Consider the following 16203-nt stretch of genomic DNA (forward strand, 5'->3'; position numbering starts at 1 on the left):
TGTTTCTTGATAACAATGTGCAGCTACATAAAACAAAACACAGGAATGCAAGTTATTACTATTTATTTCGACTGTAAACAGAATATCTAGGAATGCATTTTGGACAGGTCAATTCAGGACAGTGAAATCTCAAAACTTGAATTTAAAATGAATTGGGTCCAGAGAAAAGGGCCTCCGTGTCCATACAAGGGACACATCCGGGTAATGATGTGTTGCCAGAGTCCAGACCCGTTTAAGGTGATACTGTTTTAATTCTGGCAACTCTCGACAATAGTCAAGCTTAGGGAAACAAACACGCACAGCCTGAAATGGTCTGATATGACCAGCGAGCAATTCATTTTCACATTTAAAATATCTTTATTTTTGTATACAAATTTATCCTAAAACTTGACAACAGTTTACAAGCAACTGACATTTGAAAAACAAGTCCAACATGAACTAACAGTCTATCACAAATGCATCTCTATGCATTTATGAGACACAGACAGTTCCCAAATAACAAGCAGCATAGCAGAATGTTCATATAAAGTTGCAGTGTATATCAAGACATGACAAACATAATTTGGATATATTGTTAAAATATAAATATAAAATTAAATAATCTTTTGACTAACTTGATTACTCCATTGAAATGGAGCATACTGTACCTCATCAACTTCTATATTTTACCTCATCAATTCCTATAGTTTCATCTCATTTCCCTCCTTTAACTGTCAAATTTCAAGCGAAGCGACACCGGCACCTGGCCAGTCTTTTCCCTAAACCCCATCTTTAAACGGGGGCAGTTCATGTAAAGCACTGGATGAACATATGGCAATTTAGATTTCATCACTGAAACCCCTTTCCCCTTTAATCCCACTGAATGTGCCAGAGGGACAGGAAAGGAGGACAGCACATCAAGGTCACGGAGAACACCAGTGAGTGAATCAGAACTATGGAACCTGTGGGAATGTTCTCATTCCAAATAAGGATGGCTGGCTGGATTTATCCTGAAAGTAGTGAAATATATAAATTGGTGTTTCTAATGAAATGGTCTGGCTGCTAAATGCTAAAGGCACTTTAGAAAAAAAAAGAAACCTGACAGCATCTGAGTCTGTGCCAGTGGCTGAAACTAACCGCAAAACATCATTCACTGGCCCTTTAGATCTGGGACAGAACCTAAGAGGAAATAGCATCATTAAGGGCCATGACGTCATTTCATGAGACTCCAAGTAAAGGGGAAAATTACTTTCACACACTAAGCAAAGAGCCAACCAACTCAAAACCAACTCATCTGATTGGCTAGCAGCACATGTAGTCCTTCGTGAAGGAGTTGTACGCTCCAAGTAATGTGTCTTTGGTAATGGTGACATCTCAGCATGCAAACCCTGTAAAAAGTTTCCTTAAGTGCTCTGGGTGATGTGGTGAAAGGGTGCCATCTGCTGTTCAATGGGAGATCTGCAGGACATCTCTGTGCCTTGGCAAAGAGACAGGTGCGGGGGGTACGGAGGAAATGGACAGCTCCTGGATCTTCTCAATGGACTCCTAAAAAAAAAACAGAGCTCTGTTGATTCACAAACAAGTCCACTTATTTAGGTTATGTTACAGAGTCCACATAGTTGTTCACGTTACAATTTCAGTGTTTCCCACAGAATTGAATTCTATTTGTAGTGGTATGTTTGCAGAATTAACTTGAATGCGACAGTTGTTAACAAATTAGCGCAGCTTGGTTATGATGCTAACCAGATTTAAGCACAATTTAGTACAACCTGGAAAATCATTGTGTGGTGGTCAATGTTGATATTGTGGTGGGCCGCTACAAATAGGTAAGTCAATGTATGGGAAACACTGGATTTGCTGTGGGATGGAATTGGGGTTACCATTGTCCAAGACAGCTCCAATAAGCTTCTCCAATGTGACACCACATCTTCTTTTCCCAGAAGTCCTTTCTCCAAAAGCAGCTGGACCAAGACCCTGAAGTTTTGGCAATTCTGGGAAGGCAGAAAGGAGGAGGAAAGATGGCAAGGCAGACAAGAGAAGGAAAGAGAGAGCAAGCATGACAAAAAAATAGGATAAAAGGCTTTTAATGCAATGCCCTGTGTATCTGTTTTAGTGGTGTGAGGTTTTGTCTGGAAAAACAAACAAACAAACCACTGAAACGGCATAGTCTTCCCTCGTGTCCCAAAAACCTACTATGGTTTAAGTACTTGTTACAGTACTTCCTAATATTGCTGTCAGAAGCAAACAAATGATCAAATTATCGCATATTCATATCACTATGCCAGATTTTGTTCATGTTCAGCTTCAACTAGCTTTCTGCCTCTGCTTGGGTCGAAAAATGCTCAATGTCCGCTGACACTTAATAAGTTGTGGAAACTCTTCCAATGTAGCAGCCATCAATATTCTGTGCAGCTTGTGGTTGCTTTTCCTGTGAGAAACAGGCAGTGGCAGATGAAGCAAAGATGCAGTGCGCTTCTGCATGTCCCATGAGCTGGGCTTCAGAACTCACATCTGTGTTGTTGAGCACGGCGGTGAGGTTGGAGGAGGTGAAGAGCAGGTGGAGCGGTATAGAGGGGAGGCGGCTGCTACCCCACAGACACGCCAGCTGCTCCAGGAGGGCTCGGAGGCCTGCACTGTCCATGGGGCTGACCAGCGGCAGTTCCCCTGATACTGATCAGAGAGAGAGAGGCAGAGGGGGAGAGAGAGAGAGCAAGAGAGAGAGGGAGAGAGAGCAAAACATAACATTAGTGTAGTCCATGCAAAAAGGGAAATTGTTGAACATAAATGGAAATCTGCAAAGTTCATGCTCCCAACTTACTCATGGTATGAACCATATATAGTATTCATCAACAGCAGAGAGAAGTATGGTTGCATACATACTGAAAACTCAGTGTATATCAATGCAATTTTAATGCAATTCCTTTTTTGTCAATTGTCAATATACTGTGTGCCCATTTAGCACTAAGGGGGTACCCAATTCGACAAAAAGGGTCATGTTCCTACTCGTGACAATGTCGCATAACACGGTGCCAGGCATTTCAGGTGTGCACATCTGCAATGTCAAAGACTCCATTCTCCCTATTGTAGTATCAAAATGAGTTTGAAGCCGATATTACAATAAAATGACTAACAAAGTAAAGTAAATGAATTACATTGTGTTGCTTTAGATCTGTATCACTCACCAAGCCTGCAGGCCAACATGACTGTGCTTCGTACCAGCATCTGCTCCGGCACCACAGACAGAAACTGCAGGTAAATACATCAGACATACAGCAGGTAAGTGTGGAAAATGGCAAGTGATGCAGACAGAGTCAAAAAGATGAACACACTGAACATAACCACCTGTTTCTTGAGATGATGCAAATGAATCAAGATCTCTGCAACACTATAGGAAGCATATCTACAGGCTCCTGCAAATGCGTGTATTTGTTTTTGTGTGTGAGGATGTCTGTGTACCTTCCGGCATTCTAGAGTATCTCTGGCTCTGTTCAGTAGAGACTGTAGCTGCTGGATGGTAAGCACCTCATCCTCAGTTCTAGGTCCCACTGCAATGCTCAAAACTTCCTGGAAGAGAACACATCAATGTTTATGAGACGGATCATCCCTTGGTGCCTTTTTAAATTCCCAACACTACTGATACTCCAGTTGATCTGTTACTCTTGCTGCTGTTATTTAGAATGCATTTATCACTGTCAACACTAGTGCCATCAGCCACCCCAGTAGCTCAGGACAAGCGAGGTGTATGGTGATCCAGGTTAATGGTAACACATACGCATAACACCACTACTTAAAGGTGCAGTACATAATTCACTAAAGATTGTGTATGTACAATCAAATCTCACACCTCCCTTCTGTGCTTCTGAAGCATGTTGTTGACTGGTTGGGACTGTTGGGAGTGTCTCGGTCTGAGCCTTTATGTGTCCTATTTTCAGATACAGGGCTGTGTGTGAACACCAGAGTGCAAACACTGAATGGACAGCTAACAGGGAAGCTACACCAGGCGCATAACTGAAGCGTTCTGTTAAAACGCATTAAAATCCATTTTAGAAGAATGGTCTATTTTTTCCGAACGTCTGGTGTAGCTACTTCCATTGATTATAGTGGAAGCTAATTATTGCAGCAGACGCAACGTGAACGGAACGCTTCAGTTATGTGCCTGGTGTAGCTTCCCTGTATGAGTTGCGAGGACAAATGTGCTGAAATTCACCAAAGAATATATGGAATTAGGATCACACAGACTGCACCCTTACAGTGAAGCTACACCAGGCGCGTAACTGAAGCGTTCCGTTCGCATAGCGTCTGCTGCAACAATTAGCTGCCACTATAATCAATGGAGGTAGCTACACCAGACGTGATAGCGGCGCGTACATTCGAAAAAAATAGACCATTAATTTAAAATGAATTTTACGCGTCGCGAACGGAACGCTCATACCTTACACAACCCTGCAACTGGAGCCATGCCCGGGCCTCTTCTCTCCCAAGCAGCCTCGCACAGCCGGGTCCGTACCTTTATTTCCGTGAGGACGTTGGAGGCTCTGGGGGCTTGGTGAGTGCACTCTGAGGGACAGTCTGTTTGCCCCGAGGCTGGTCCTCCCCCACCACTTCTCTGGGCGTCTGTGGGTGTCTGAGTCTGGGGCGCGGGCAACATGTCTGGGCTTGGGGGCGGAGGGCAGGGAAGGGTCTTCAGGACACGGTCAAACACGGTCTTCCACTCCCTCTTGATCAACGCTGAAAACAGATTGCAAATATGAGAGAATAACAGCAACTCGCCCCATCTCCATACTACACATGGCCGTTGTTGCCATGCTTTGAGTGTGCATTGTAATGCATGTTGTGTTTCAGTGCAGGATACACTGAGTGACTTCAGTGTCCTGCCAATCGTCTCCTTGCTCAGATATGAGTGTATGTTTGGGGCCCAATGAATCTGAAACGAGCAAGATACCTGTGATGTTGGAGGAGAGCCAAGTGCAGGCCTTTTCTGTGGCCAGCCGAGTCGTGATGCTTTCTGAAGTGCTGAGAACCTGCATACAAATATTCATTAACATGCATGCATATGGAAGTTACAAAAACACACATACAGGGACACAAGCGCACACACAGGGACACAAGCGCACACACACACACACAGTTAACTCCAACAATTGTCCAATGCCTATATGCCCGTCTCACTAATGAACAGTAAAGACAAACGGGGTGTTTCATCGACGAGATAGTGTGACAGCCATGTAAGCGGCAATTAACATTCACCAAGCAACACTCGATAAATATTCAGCTGTTGATTTACCATGCGCCTGGCAAGCAAGTCTTCATGTTAATGGTGCCCATTAAAAACCCATATAATGAAAGAATAAATCACAGACTAAATAGCATAAGATGATGAATTAGCTCAGCTGTGTTTTAACTCACTGCTGGAGAGGTCTCCTCAGGCAACAGGACTCGTAAAGCCTCTGGACCCTTCTCACTGCAGAACCTGCACACACACACACACACACACACACACACACACAGAAAGATGAACACACGTGCATGGCCACACAGAAACGTGTATATATATATATATATATATATATATATATATAGACACACAGACAAAATAAATAATAGTGTACAAAATTTGCATTTAAATACATACAGGCAGATTAAAATAAATAAATACATAAATAATAAATTAAAAAACTGGCTGGGGTGAGTGACAAGATGTTTCCCCTTACCTGGTGGCCCTCTCATGTGCCTGCTTGCCCTTATCACACAGCTGGGTGCAGATGGCGTCATTAAGCTTGGCCACGTTGGCACTTTCCACGGCCAGCGCCTCCCTCAGGGTCCGCTCGCCACCCTTCACCAGCTCTGCCACCAAAGTCGCCCTACACACAACAAGTAGGGCAGAGACGGCCACAGTGTTCATTTACAAACTTGTCTGAAGTATTTAATCAAGCCCAAACATGGCTTAATTGAACTAGTGCAGTGCCCATTCAAACATGCCATTCCTGTAGAAAACCCGTAGCCCAATTACATATAAAAATAGGATGACAGGGAAAACATCATTCCAGCTAAGCATTCAATAATGAATACTGAATATTATAATATATTAAGTTTAACCTATAATTATTAAGGTGCAGTAGCCTAAGCAGTCATGGCTGCATGTGACATTTCTAAAGATCAGAATGACACAAGCCTAATAGCTGTTTTGAGTTAAGGCTATATTATTGTTAAGCTTATTGAATAACTTCCTGATACTTCAGACAAACCATTTTGTGGAATGATGCATCATCTTTGAAATTTGCAACAATGTGACTCTCTGGTAGGCTAGCCTAGGCCTAAGTGACATCACGCTCTGTCTGCCACTCGTTGTCTGTAGCTGATCGAAATGACATAAGCCTAAAGCTTTGATGTAAGGCTATATGTTTAGCCCATTGAATAGCTTAACAATATAGAAGACAAACCATTTTGTAGAAAGATGCATCTGCACATTGTGGCAAATCATATGAGATTTGCCACGATGTGACTCAAAAACAGTCTTTGGTAGCATAAGTGACGTCGCTCTGTCTGCCACTCGTTGTCTAGCCGTGTGGCACCCTCCGTCTTCTGAAACGTCGTTAAATTCAGGACCATTAGACTATTGCTCGTTTCAATTTGGGAGCTTGCAGTCGGAATCGTCGTTTGTTTCGAGTCCAAAGTAGCCTGGGCTATTCGAAGCTATTCCCCATACTTTTTATTATGTAATTTTGAATTTGAATAGCCACTACATAACCTACCAGTGTTTGTTGGCGTGTTGTTGCAAAATCCGTGGAATCACTGTATGCAAGCAAACTGCATACAGGGAGTCTTTATTGTTGAAGTCAGACATGATAATCATCCAAACATCTTGCGTCTTAACCTGTGATTCAGTGCTGCCAAAACTCCGCTTACCCTCTCTGCCTCTGGTCCTGCGCTGTGCTGTGTGAGAGGGGAAGTGGCTACGGTAGAGGGGAGAAAGCCAATGTGTGCTCCTTTTACCGATATTTTTAACAATATCTTTTGCTTGTTTTATCCAAACAATGTCAAACTTTGCACTGCACTTACTCGTGCCAGTAGCAAGACTCCTGTCAAGTTTGAAATCAAACGGACTAACGGTTCGAGAGATAGGCGGCGCACACGCGCACACGCACACGCACACACACACACACACACACACACACACACACACACACACACACAGACAGACGTTCCTGAAATGTATAGATAGATAGATGCCCTGGCACATCACCAAGGTGTGGTGAGCAAGACTCACTTGATGTGTTTGACACAGTTGGAGCTGACTCGCTCTGCCACAAAGTCCACGGTTCTTTTCAGAGATGGAGGTTGGTTGTGGAAGAATGCCTGTTCCAACTCCATCTGAAATAATGAATACAGTATGATGATGACTGCACAAACAAGTACACAAATACATGTTATTGGACAAAAGAAAGATGCCTTGCGATTATGTTGGGTTTGGATTATAAGGAAATTGTCAGTACAGATTAAGTGAGGCTGACCCAATTCCTGGTTCACCATCTCCGTGATTTGCCCTTTGTGTCCTCCAACCCATAGTTCATTTTGTAAACCACATGTGTGTTGTGACTGAACTGATGGATAAAAGGGTGTATCTGAGGTTGAGTACCTGTAGTTTCTGCTGGGAGCGGGTCGTGGGTGGGTCTCTAGGCTCAGCATCAGCAGAGGTGGGCGTAATCTTACGTATGAGGCCCCCACTCTTGGCACTGCTTCCTGCCACAAAGGCTGCTAGCAGCTTTCGGAACTCACCTGCCAATCATAACACAACGCCATGAAGATCAATACTCATGAAACACTTTAAAAGACATTTCAGGGAGGTCAATGCATGTTGACATTATGGGTCCTAATTTCAATGTCAGGCAATGAGCAAAAATAAACTTAAGTTAATTTAATAAAATTTTTTTGCCAATTTACCATCATAAGCAAAACCTTTAAAGCAAACCTGGGTGGGTCACCGCAATGCACTCACACGCCACCCGATCGCTTCAGTTGTTAAGGGGTCACGATTCTCCAAATTTTCGATTTTAAAGTCACGATTCGATTTTCAATATTTTTTTAATGATATTACTATTAATGCATTTCTAATGTTTACTTTTTCGGCCTTCTCCTATTCCGTTTCTGAAACCGTTCCTACCACGAGGTAGTAAACAGAACAGACATTAAACATAGACGTGGTGAAATAAAACACAGAATGATAATTTGATTGTTTCAGCACACTCTTAAGAGACACAAGTATAGTGTTCATTTTTTTTTTTTTTTTACTTAGAAGTTAGAAGAGTATTGATGCGCTGCAATTCAACACGTGTGTGTGTGTGTTTGCCTCTTGGCTTGCATGCTGGACGTAACATTGGGGGTGTGGCTACATCTTCAGTTCGACCTCTGAGTTCGAAGTTCGAGATCCAGATGTAATTTCGATCAATTTCGACTTTGAAAATCGAAATCGTGACACCCCTAGTTCATATACGAGAGAATTTGCTTTGTTAATTGCCCGTATATCTAAAACCAGAGCCTTCTCTTACCCAAGAACGGGCAGCAGGTGTAGAGCAGCTGCTGGTCCACCAGGGGGAGAGTGTCCTGTGGAGACAAGAGCAGTCTGACCTTAGCTCTGGGTCCTTTGACCCCACAGTGGAAAGATGGCCAATGATGATATCAAGACAGTTTTGGAAACTCAAAGACGGTCTATGGGAATCGAACAACACTTTCCATACATGGAAGAAAGGATGGTACTCACCAGGCCCTGGGAACCAACCAAGGTCTCTTCATTGAAGTCCAGCTCCTCACTGAATACAAGGTCCTCTGGAAACACAGGGATCTGAAACAGTGGGAGGGGTAGAAGGGAAATAAACAGGCAAACTGCTTGTGCATATTACATTAGGAGCTGTCTATAAGCATAGCCATGATGTGAGAATATGCCTTCTATGAAAGCACAATACTATTTACATTTGATAACAATGATGACAATATGAGTGAACAACATGGGAAGGGCCTATGTTGACTCACCTGGAAGAGCCAGCCCAGGACTGCAACCAGTAGCAGCTGATTCAGGTAACACATCTCAGCTCCTCTGCCCAGCAGCACTCGCCTGTCACACACAAACACATACTTAATGTGCTCAGTAAACTTACCTAGCTGTTTTCAGCTGTTAATGAGTTGAGTCTTGAGAGAGAGAGAATGAGTGTGTGTGTGTGTATGTGTGTTTCTCTACCTGTAGAGGTGCAGCAGTAAGCCTAACGCAGCTCTGAAGCAGGGCAGGTAGGGTCCGGTGTAGTCCATCATGGACAGGAACTCCACCAGCCAGGGCACGGTCAGCACCAGCCTGCGTCTGCGCACACAACTACGCAGCACTGCACAGACGTCCAACACTGGAGAGCTCTGATGACAAAGTTACAAACTCGTCAGGTCACATGGACCCAACACACCTCTTCAGGACATGAAAACATTTGAAATCTGTCCGACACAGTGGATCACAAACCTCTTACCACCACAAATGATGATCAAAACACACACACACACCTTGCTACGCAGTGCAATGGCTGCCTGCTGGATCTCTTTGGATGGAGGATCAGACGTGTGGTAAGGCAGGAAGGAGATGAAACCCAGGAACTTAGCCAGCAAACGAGCTACAAGGAGCACTGAGGAGAACCTCTGCTTCTCATCCTGAGAGAGAGAGAGAGAGAGAGAGGAGGAAGGAGAGAGAAAAGTATTAACCAGAGGCTGATGAGGCAAAGTACCAGGAGAACCTTGAATAAACACATATACTGTGTAGACATTGATAGGCCTTCCACTAGACGGACCTGTTGGTCCATGTCCCCGTCTTCTTCCTCTTCACCACCACTGCCACCTGCTGGCGACCCGAGGATGGACACCTCGTCCAGAAGCAGCAGTTCCTGGCACATGCTGTCCTTCAGGTGCTGGTTCAGCTGGCAACTGCACACAGCAAAACCAACCACTCAGCATCACACTGAAGCCCCTACTCTCCAAACGTGCTGCTCAAACTTGTCTGATATAACTGTGTGATATAATTCCAGATTTGCATAATGTAATTTTGTATTTTGTTATCCCAGATTTTGCATTAACAACTTCAGGGAAGGTCAAAGAATCACTAGCAGACCCTTGTATTATTCTTACACTTGAATGAGATGAAATGATCCATTATGTTAATGTTCCATATCGAGCAGGGTGAGCGGAGGTCTGCCAGGCTGCTGGACCCGAGCTACGTTATCTCCAGGACAAATCAGCTGCAGACTCCTGCAGCTCAAGGTTACAGCTATTTATGGAGGAGCACTTTCACCACACTCACCAGCTGGCCGTCTGTAGGAAGTCTCTGAAGAACTCCTGGTACCCTGGGAAGGAGGGCGGGGGGCAGGGACCCATGAAGCCCTGCGGCTGGATCAGGCGCTCCTGTAGACGCTTCAGCCGGCTCAGGCCGTCTGCTCCCAGGATGCTCAGCACGTCTGCGTCAGGGGCCTCGCCAAAGGAGCCTCGCACCCCCGGCTCTTTACACATCTGGGAGAGGAGGACAGAAGAGGGTATGGAAAGCAGAGGGGCAGTGAAAGCGTCTTTGAGAGTTTGAAAGTTGCTCACTTGTGAAGTGAGTTCATTTTAAGTGGAAACCCGTGATATATGGCAGGGATACACAAACAAACAAATGACAAAAACTGTCAAATTGTAGGAATGTTCATTTAAAACACAGATTACTTGTAAAAGACAAGTAAAGTAAATTCGAGTAAAGGAATTCAGAAAACTATTCAGTCACTGTAATGTAAGTTAATTTATGTGGTAATTTCAGTCATTTGGCTTTCTTGCCTGGAGCGAAGGATAGAAAGAGAGAGAGAGAAAGAAAGAAAGAGTGAGTGAAATAGAGAGAGGGAGAGGGTGGAGATGGAGAGAGATAGAGAAAGAAAGAGAAAGAGAGAGAGAGGAAAAAGAGGGTGAGGGAAAAAGAACCGGTATGCGTCATGGAAACAAGCCCCGTCCTCCAATGCTCACTTGGACTAGCTGCTTCTGGAACAGCCGAGCGAAGTGAGCATGATTCCCCGCAGCCGTCAGCTGACTGACCATCATCCTGAAAGGACAAATCACAGGTCAGGGAGCTGGTTACCAACTCCACAAGGCAAATAGATTACATAGCAAAAGTGTCAAGTCACTCACCGGACTCTGCTGCCCAGAGCTGCCTCAAACTCCCAGCCAGGCTCCTTATGGAAATCCTCCCAGTCTCTCAGCAGCTCATAAAAGATATCCCTGGGCAACAATGTAATCAGTTGTATAAGTCATTTAGTTTATGGAGTGCCTTCATTGCAGAAAAGTGAGTCATTCAACCAACTAAAAATAAGACACCACTAGGCCATGCTAACATACAAAATTGATTTTTGATGATGCTTAAAAATAAAAACACTGCCTTTCTGACTTCTGAAAATGACTAGTTTAGTTTACAGCCATCAAGTGTTAAAACCTAGTCCAGATTTCTCTCTAGCTCACCTTTGTTTCTTGAATATGTGAAAGGCTTTGTCACAGCTGAAGTTGGAGCGGTTGTCTGTGGCCGGCTGGAATGGCACCGAGTGGATGAAGGCGGGCAGAGAGGGGGAGACCTGGAGGCACACATGGGTCAATTCCAGTGTGATAATCTGACCACCAATACGGTATGTGAAGGCCTAGTATGAAAGATTAGGGGCGCAACGGAGTCATAAAACTCACGGTTCGGACCAGATAAAAGTTTTTAAGTCATGGATCAATTTTTTGGTGATTATTTGTTTAAGAAAGCTTCTAAAATGAAGTTTCTTCTAAATATGCATTATGGCAAGCCAGTTCCTTAGTTTGTGAATTACTGGATTCTTATGGATAATAAAAAGTGAGCATCCATGACCACACAGACCTTTCACATTGACATTTTTCACGGCATTATTATTAATGAATTATTAATTACTATTTTCAAACTTTGCACCAATCTGCAGTTCATCTGCGCTCTGAACCGTGGGGAATGGTCCGTTGCACCACTAGCCAAGATGCAAAATAAAAAGTTCCACCCTGATCATTTCAACACTAACATACTGTACTGTATGTCTTCAATTTTCAGACACCATTCATGGCATGTGGCCTCTGACTTAGGGCTTTGCATATTTGCCCAGAATCCGGTCTTGTCAGGTCTGATTGAGTTTTAGTGCCGTTCTTGTTTACCTTGGCTGTGCTGTTGTCCTGTGCAAGGGCCAGCCGATCTCTCAGGGCAGGAGCGAACAAGCCCACCCTCTCATTCTCCGACAGCAGACGCAGAGTGCCCTTGTCCAGGTGAGACACCAACCTGGGCAACAGTGATGGGATCATGACAGACTGTTCCATGTCTAAACAACTTGGTCTAAGCGTGTTTATTTCTGCTTACTAAAACCACAGGCCATGGCAGGCTTTATAATATGGATACAGGATGTATAACCTTTAATACTCACTCAAACTGAGTTTCTAGAACTTTGACAGCAAAATACACGCAGTTGTGGACATCTCTGAAGTAGCCCCTCTCCAGTACGTCTGCAATGAAATCCAACACAAAACAAAATTTCACTCACACAAAGACAGAAGGCCAGCATTCAAGTCTGGAACTGGAAATAAACTGGACTAGAACACTTAACTAAATAAAAAAAAAATAGTCAGAGGACAGTAATTCTTCAAACCATTCTTTTAGAATACATCCCATAAAAAACAGTCACATTGAAAATAAATAATTCTTGCAGAAATAACTACATCCACGGATGAGCACTTGAGACTTGAGCCTGTCTCACCTTGACCACTGCTACAAAGACTGTCCCTGTCCGCTTCTGGAGCCGGAGGGCTGCGACACGTCAGCAACTGTAGCACGAAGAACAGCTCCAGGAACACATTAGGCACAAGGTTCTCTACAGTGACGAGCAAAAAAAACATGCATCTTAACCAGTAAAGTCCCATTCAGGCTACAAGCAACAAGAGACTATGTAATGTTCATGTAATTCAGTGACAACAGGCAAAAAGTTTTTTAACTTTTGAGGCGACAAGCAACCAAAAACATCACTGTATGTGAACGGAGCTTAATGGTTAAAATATTAAAACACTCACATTAAGAAAACTACAAAAACACTCAACATCAACATCAAGTATACCACAACATGCTTCATAACAACATACTTAGTAAAATTCACCACAACCCAGATTTAGGTAAACCTTAGGTGTCCGTAGCACCCCCTGTAGGCCACTGACCTGAAATGCATGTGCAGTAGAGTTCAGTGAACAGGTCCAGCTCAGTGGTCAGAGTGACTTTGGAAGGGTCAGGGCTGGGTGCCTGGGGGTCCTGTGCTATGGTGGAGTCCATGCGCACCTGTTTGGTAGGTGTACAGGGTTCTGGCGTGGGCTTCAGGGGTGAGCATGTCTGCTGCTGGAGTTTAGACCTGGAGGAGAGGGTGGGTAACCGAGAAGATTGGGGGTTGGATGATGGAGAAACCCAGGGTAATTAGAAAGAAAGACAGAGGACATATCTCCAGAAAAGCACCCCAAGATGGACGACATCTTAGCAACACAGTCCAAACAAGTGTAACTTACAAACAAACCAACAACTACTTGCAAGTCTAGTCATCAATCCAAACCAACTGAATTTTATTTACTGACCTCACTTACATAAAACCTGCACCATGTATCTGCTTCTTATCATAACCTGGCATGATAAAGACTCACACTTCACCTAACTCATAACAGCACTCCTGTCCGACACATGGGAGATCACTCACATAAACTCCACTCGTATAAACCCAATTACACAACCATTCATCCATTTTCACATATCCCCCAATCCATCCCATCCCAACCTACTTCTCTCTCCTCAGCATCTCTCTCTCCTCCTGCAGGCTGCCCACCACCACGGCCCCCTCTGGGATGGTGGGGGGGCTGCAGGGCTTGCTGAGCGGCGTGGAGGTGAAACAGCTCTTGGGTCGTGAGTGAGGCCGCTCCACACTCACCGGAGTGGGGTTGATGCGACGGGAAGGTTTGGTCAAGCTGGAGATAAACAACACTGATCTGAGTATCAGACTGCTCACTTCTGCATTAAGTATGCTTATCTAATTACACATTTGCTATCCATATAAAATGTTAAGATTATGAGATGTACACACTCATGTGGATGAATGCTGATGTTCTGACACAAAACACTCACACTGGTGATGCATGCTGGGATGCCCCCATCGGAGGGAAATCCTCCAAGTTGTTGAAGTTGAGCGTCACTTGCGTGGGAGGTGACACTGTCTCACTAGCTCTACCTCCCCTCCCTCTCCTAGCGCCCCTCTCCCAGGACGCCGAGGGGTCCTCCTGCTGGAAACAGCGGCCGCCTCCCCCCCTGCCCCCACCTCCAGAGCCCCCACTGCGTCTACGCCCACGGTGATGCTGCTGCTGCTGCTGCCCTGCTGCCGCAGAGGGGCTGTGCTGTGAGTGCATCTCAGGTGGCGATACGGTCATGAAGTCTCCCAGGCTGGAGCGATGAGCTGAGCGGCGGTCCGACTGCGGAGCCCGTGGCGCAGGGCTCCACACCGAGCTGAAGGAAGGGCTGCTGATGCCGCTCACCCCACTGACCTCGCCTCCACTCGGGGTGCCTTCCCACTGGCTCCCCCCCAGCGGTGACACTGATGGGGCGGGTGAGAAGAGCTGGACGCGACTGGTGCTGCGGGGACCGGTGCCACCCCCGGCTGAGCGGCCACCCCTGCTGCGCTCACTGGGCGGACGCGCAGAGCGAGTGGCTGACCGTGAGCTGACGGGGGTCTTGGCAGGTGTGGCGGGGCCATGGGTGAGGGTGTGGCTGCTCTGATCTCTTAAGAAGTTCAGCAGGAAAGACACAAACTCCTGCCGCTGCACCTGCAGCAATGGTTCACATGATGGCTGGTCTTTGGAGCTCTGCGGAGACAATTTCATTCTTAGTTATATTATGAGATTTCCAAAGCACCAGAGAATCCTCCTTTGCTGTCCAACAAATTATATTTGTATATTATATTTATCTGAGAAATATAGTAAGCAAGACTATATAAACTGTGGGAAGGGGATACATTTATGTCAGGGTTCACAAACATTTAATTAATGCCATTCATTCCCGTTATGACTTACAGAAGAGGTTGAAATCATCAACTTATCTGCGCCTAGTAAATTCTGAAATGCCCTAAATTTAGCTAAATGTAGTCTAAGATACGTGTCATTTACAGCACAATAACTGCAAAGCCCATGCAGCTAGCTGAGAATTTCAAGTAGAACAGCAATCAGGGTTATGGTGTAGGCTGCACGACTGTTTTCACGTAAGGCGTTTGCTGCCTTAAAGCTGATGTTAAAACAGTAACGCAGGAATTACTGACACAATAAAGACAATCTCTAGGTTACTTGCTGCCAAAATCAGTCTGGCAAGCGATTGTTGAGTCTCGCTAACTCTACTTCTGCTAATTTGGTAAATATCGCTAACGTTAATGCTTCAACAGCTCATATTGCTCCACGTAGCATGACAAGGCAATATTGTAGGTATCCATGCAATTACAGAAGATGAACAAACAGGAATACGAAGAAATACGATGTTTTTTACCTGCAGTGGACAATAAACGACCTATAATGTTACTGTTGACAAGTTAGCGACAGTCAGCTAGCCACCTCCTTGAATCATCATACGGGACCGTTGAGCTTGTTCGTGCTAAGTTTCAGTCTTGACACATGACACGTCTTACTTCGACAATCTACATCTATGCTTCGTTTCAAATCATTCAGAACAGATGATATTCGATATTTCATATAAAGTTTAATCATGCACTTACCTGCTTGTATCTAAGCCAAAGTAGGGCCTTATCGACCTGTACTTTCCCCAGCACCAGCGATTCCAAAAGAGCCGCCATTCTCATCTGAGCACGCGCATTGCTAACTTTTGCGCGTGGAAGCAAGGGGAGGCGTATGGCAAGACACACAGTATGGTGGTGGAGGAGCGCGCGCAGAAACGCGCACAGAGAGAAGACTGAAAATGGAAAACTACTGTGTCATTGTCCTCTAATCAATGTCCAAATAAACAAATACAGGTAAAACGTTAAAGTAAACCATTCATTTTGGGGAAGATGTCTGGTTGTTCATCGTATAGACCTACCCAGCTCTATAATGCAACCAATAGCCTAACTAAAACTGAAACAAGGCTAGGACATGATAATTCAAAATTGCATGGTGGATTTTGCA

General features: G+C 44.8%; 1 protein-coding gene across 1 annotated transcript; it reads right to left on the reverse strand.

The window, feature by feature from the left end:
• Positions 1-46: 46 nt before the first annotated feature.
• On the reverse strand, positions 47-15888 carry cdan1 (codanin 1). The gene is made up of 28 exons (XM_076300796.1): positions 15798-15888; positions 14171-14901; positions 13831-14013; positions 13225-13412; positions 12774-12887; positions 12444-12522; positions 12181-12301; positions 11485-11594; positions 11158-11247; positions 10996-11071; positions 10307-10512; positions 9801-9933; positions 9520-9663; positions 9212-9378; positions 9007-9088; positions 8738-8818; positions 8526-8580; positions 7616-7755; positions 7247-7350; positions 5691-5840; positions 5386-5449; positions 4922-5000; positions 4487-4707; positions 3436-3543; positions 3162-3225; positions 2489-2649; positions 1860-1970; positions 47-1524 (listed from the first exon to the last, which is right to left on the reverse strand). Exons 1-28 carry the CDS (start codon positions 15879-15881, stop codon positions 1426-1428), a joined length of 3945 nt encoding a protein of 1314 aa, XP_076156911.1. The 5' UTR covers positions 15882-15888; the 3' UTR covers positions 47-1425.
• Positions 15889-16203: the final 315 nt, after the last annotated feature.

The sequence above is a fragment of the Alosa pseudoharengus genome, unplaced genomic scaffold, assembly GCF_046254945.1.
Source record: "Alosa pseudoharengus isolate Yale_2024_CS ecotype anadromous, Long Island Sound unplaced genomic scaffold, YU_APseudo_1.1 YU_APseudo_1.1_scf_22, whole genome shotgun sequence".
Classification (NCBI taxonomy): Eukaryota; Metazoa; Chordata; class Actinopteri; order Clupeiformes; family Clupeidae; genus Alosa; species Alosa pseudoharengus.

What these genes read in the sequence shown, in the direction of transcription:
- cdan1 (XM_076300796.1), bottom strand. Translation starts at nt 15,881, where the DNA reads ATGAGAATGGCGGCTCTTTTGGAATCGCTGGTGCTGGGGAAAGTACAG. An exon ending in CACCTGCTGCCCGTTCTTGG is followed by an intron (nt 7,756 to 8,525) that starts GTAAGAGAAGGC and finishes TATGATTGGCAG; the next exon opens with GTGAGTTCCGAAAGCTGCTA. An exon ending in GCTCTCCTCCAACATCACAG is followed by an intron (nt 4,708 to 4,921) that starts GTATCTTGCTCG and finishes ATCTGTTTTCAG; the next exon opens with CGTTGATCAAGAGGGAGTGG.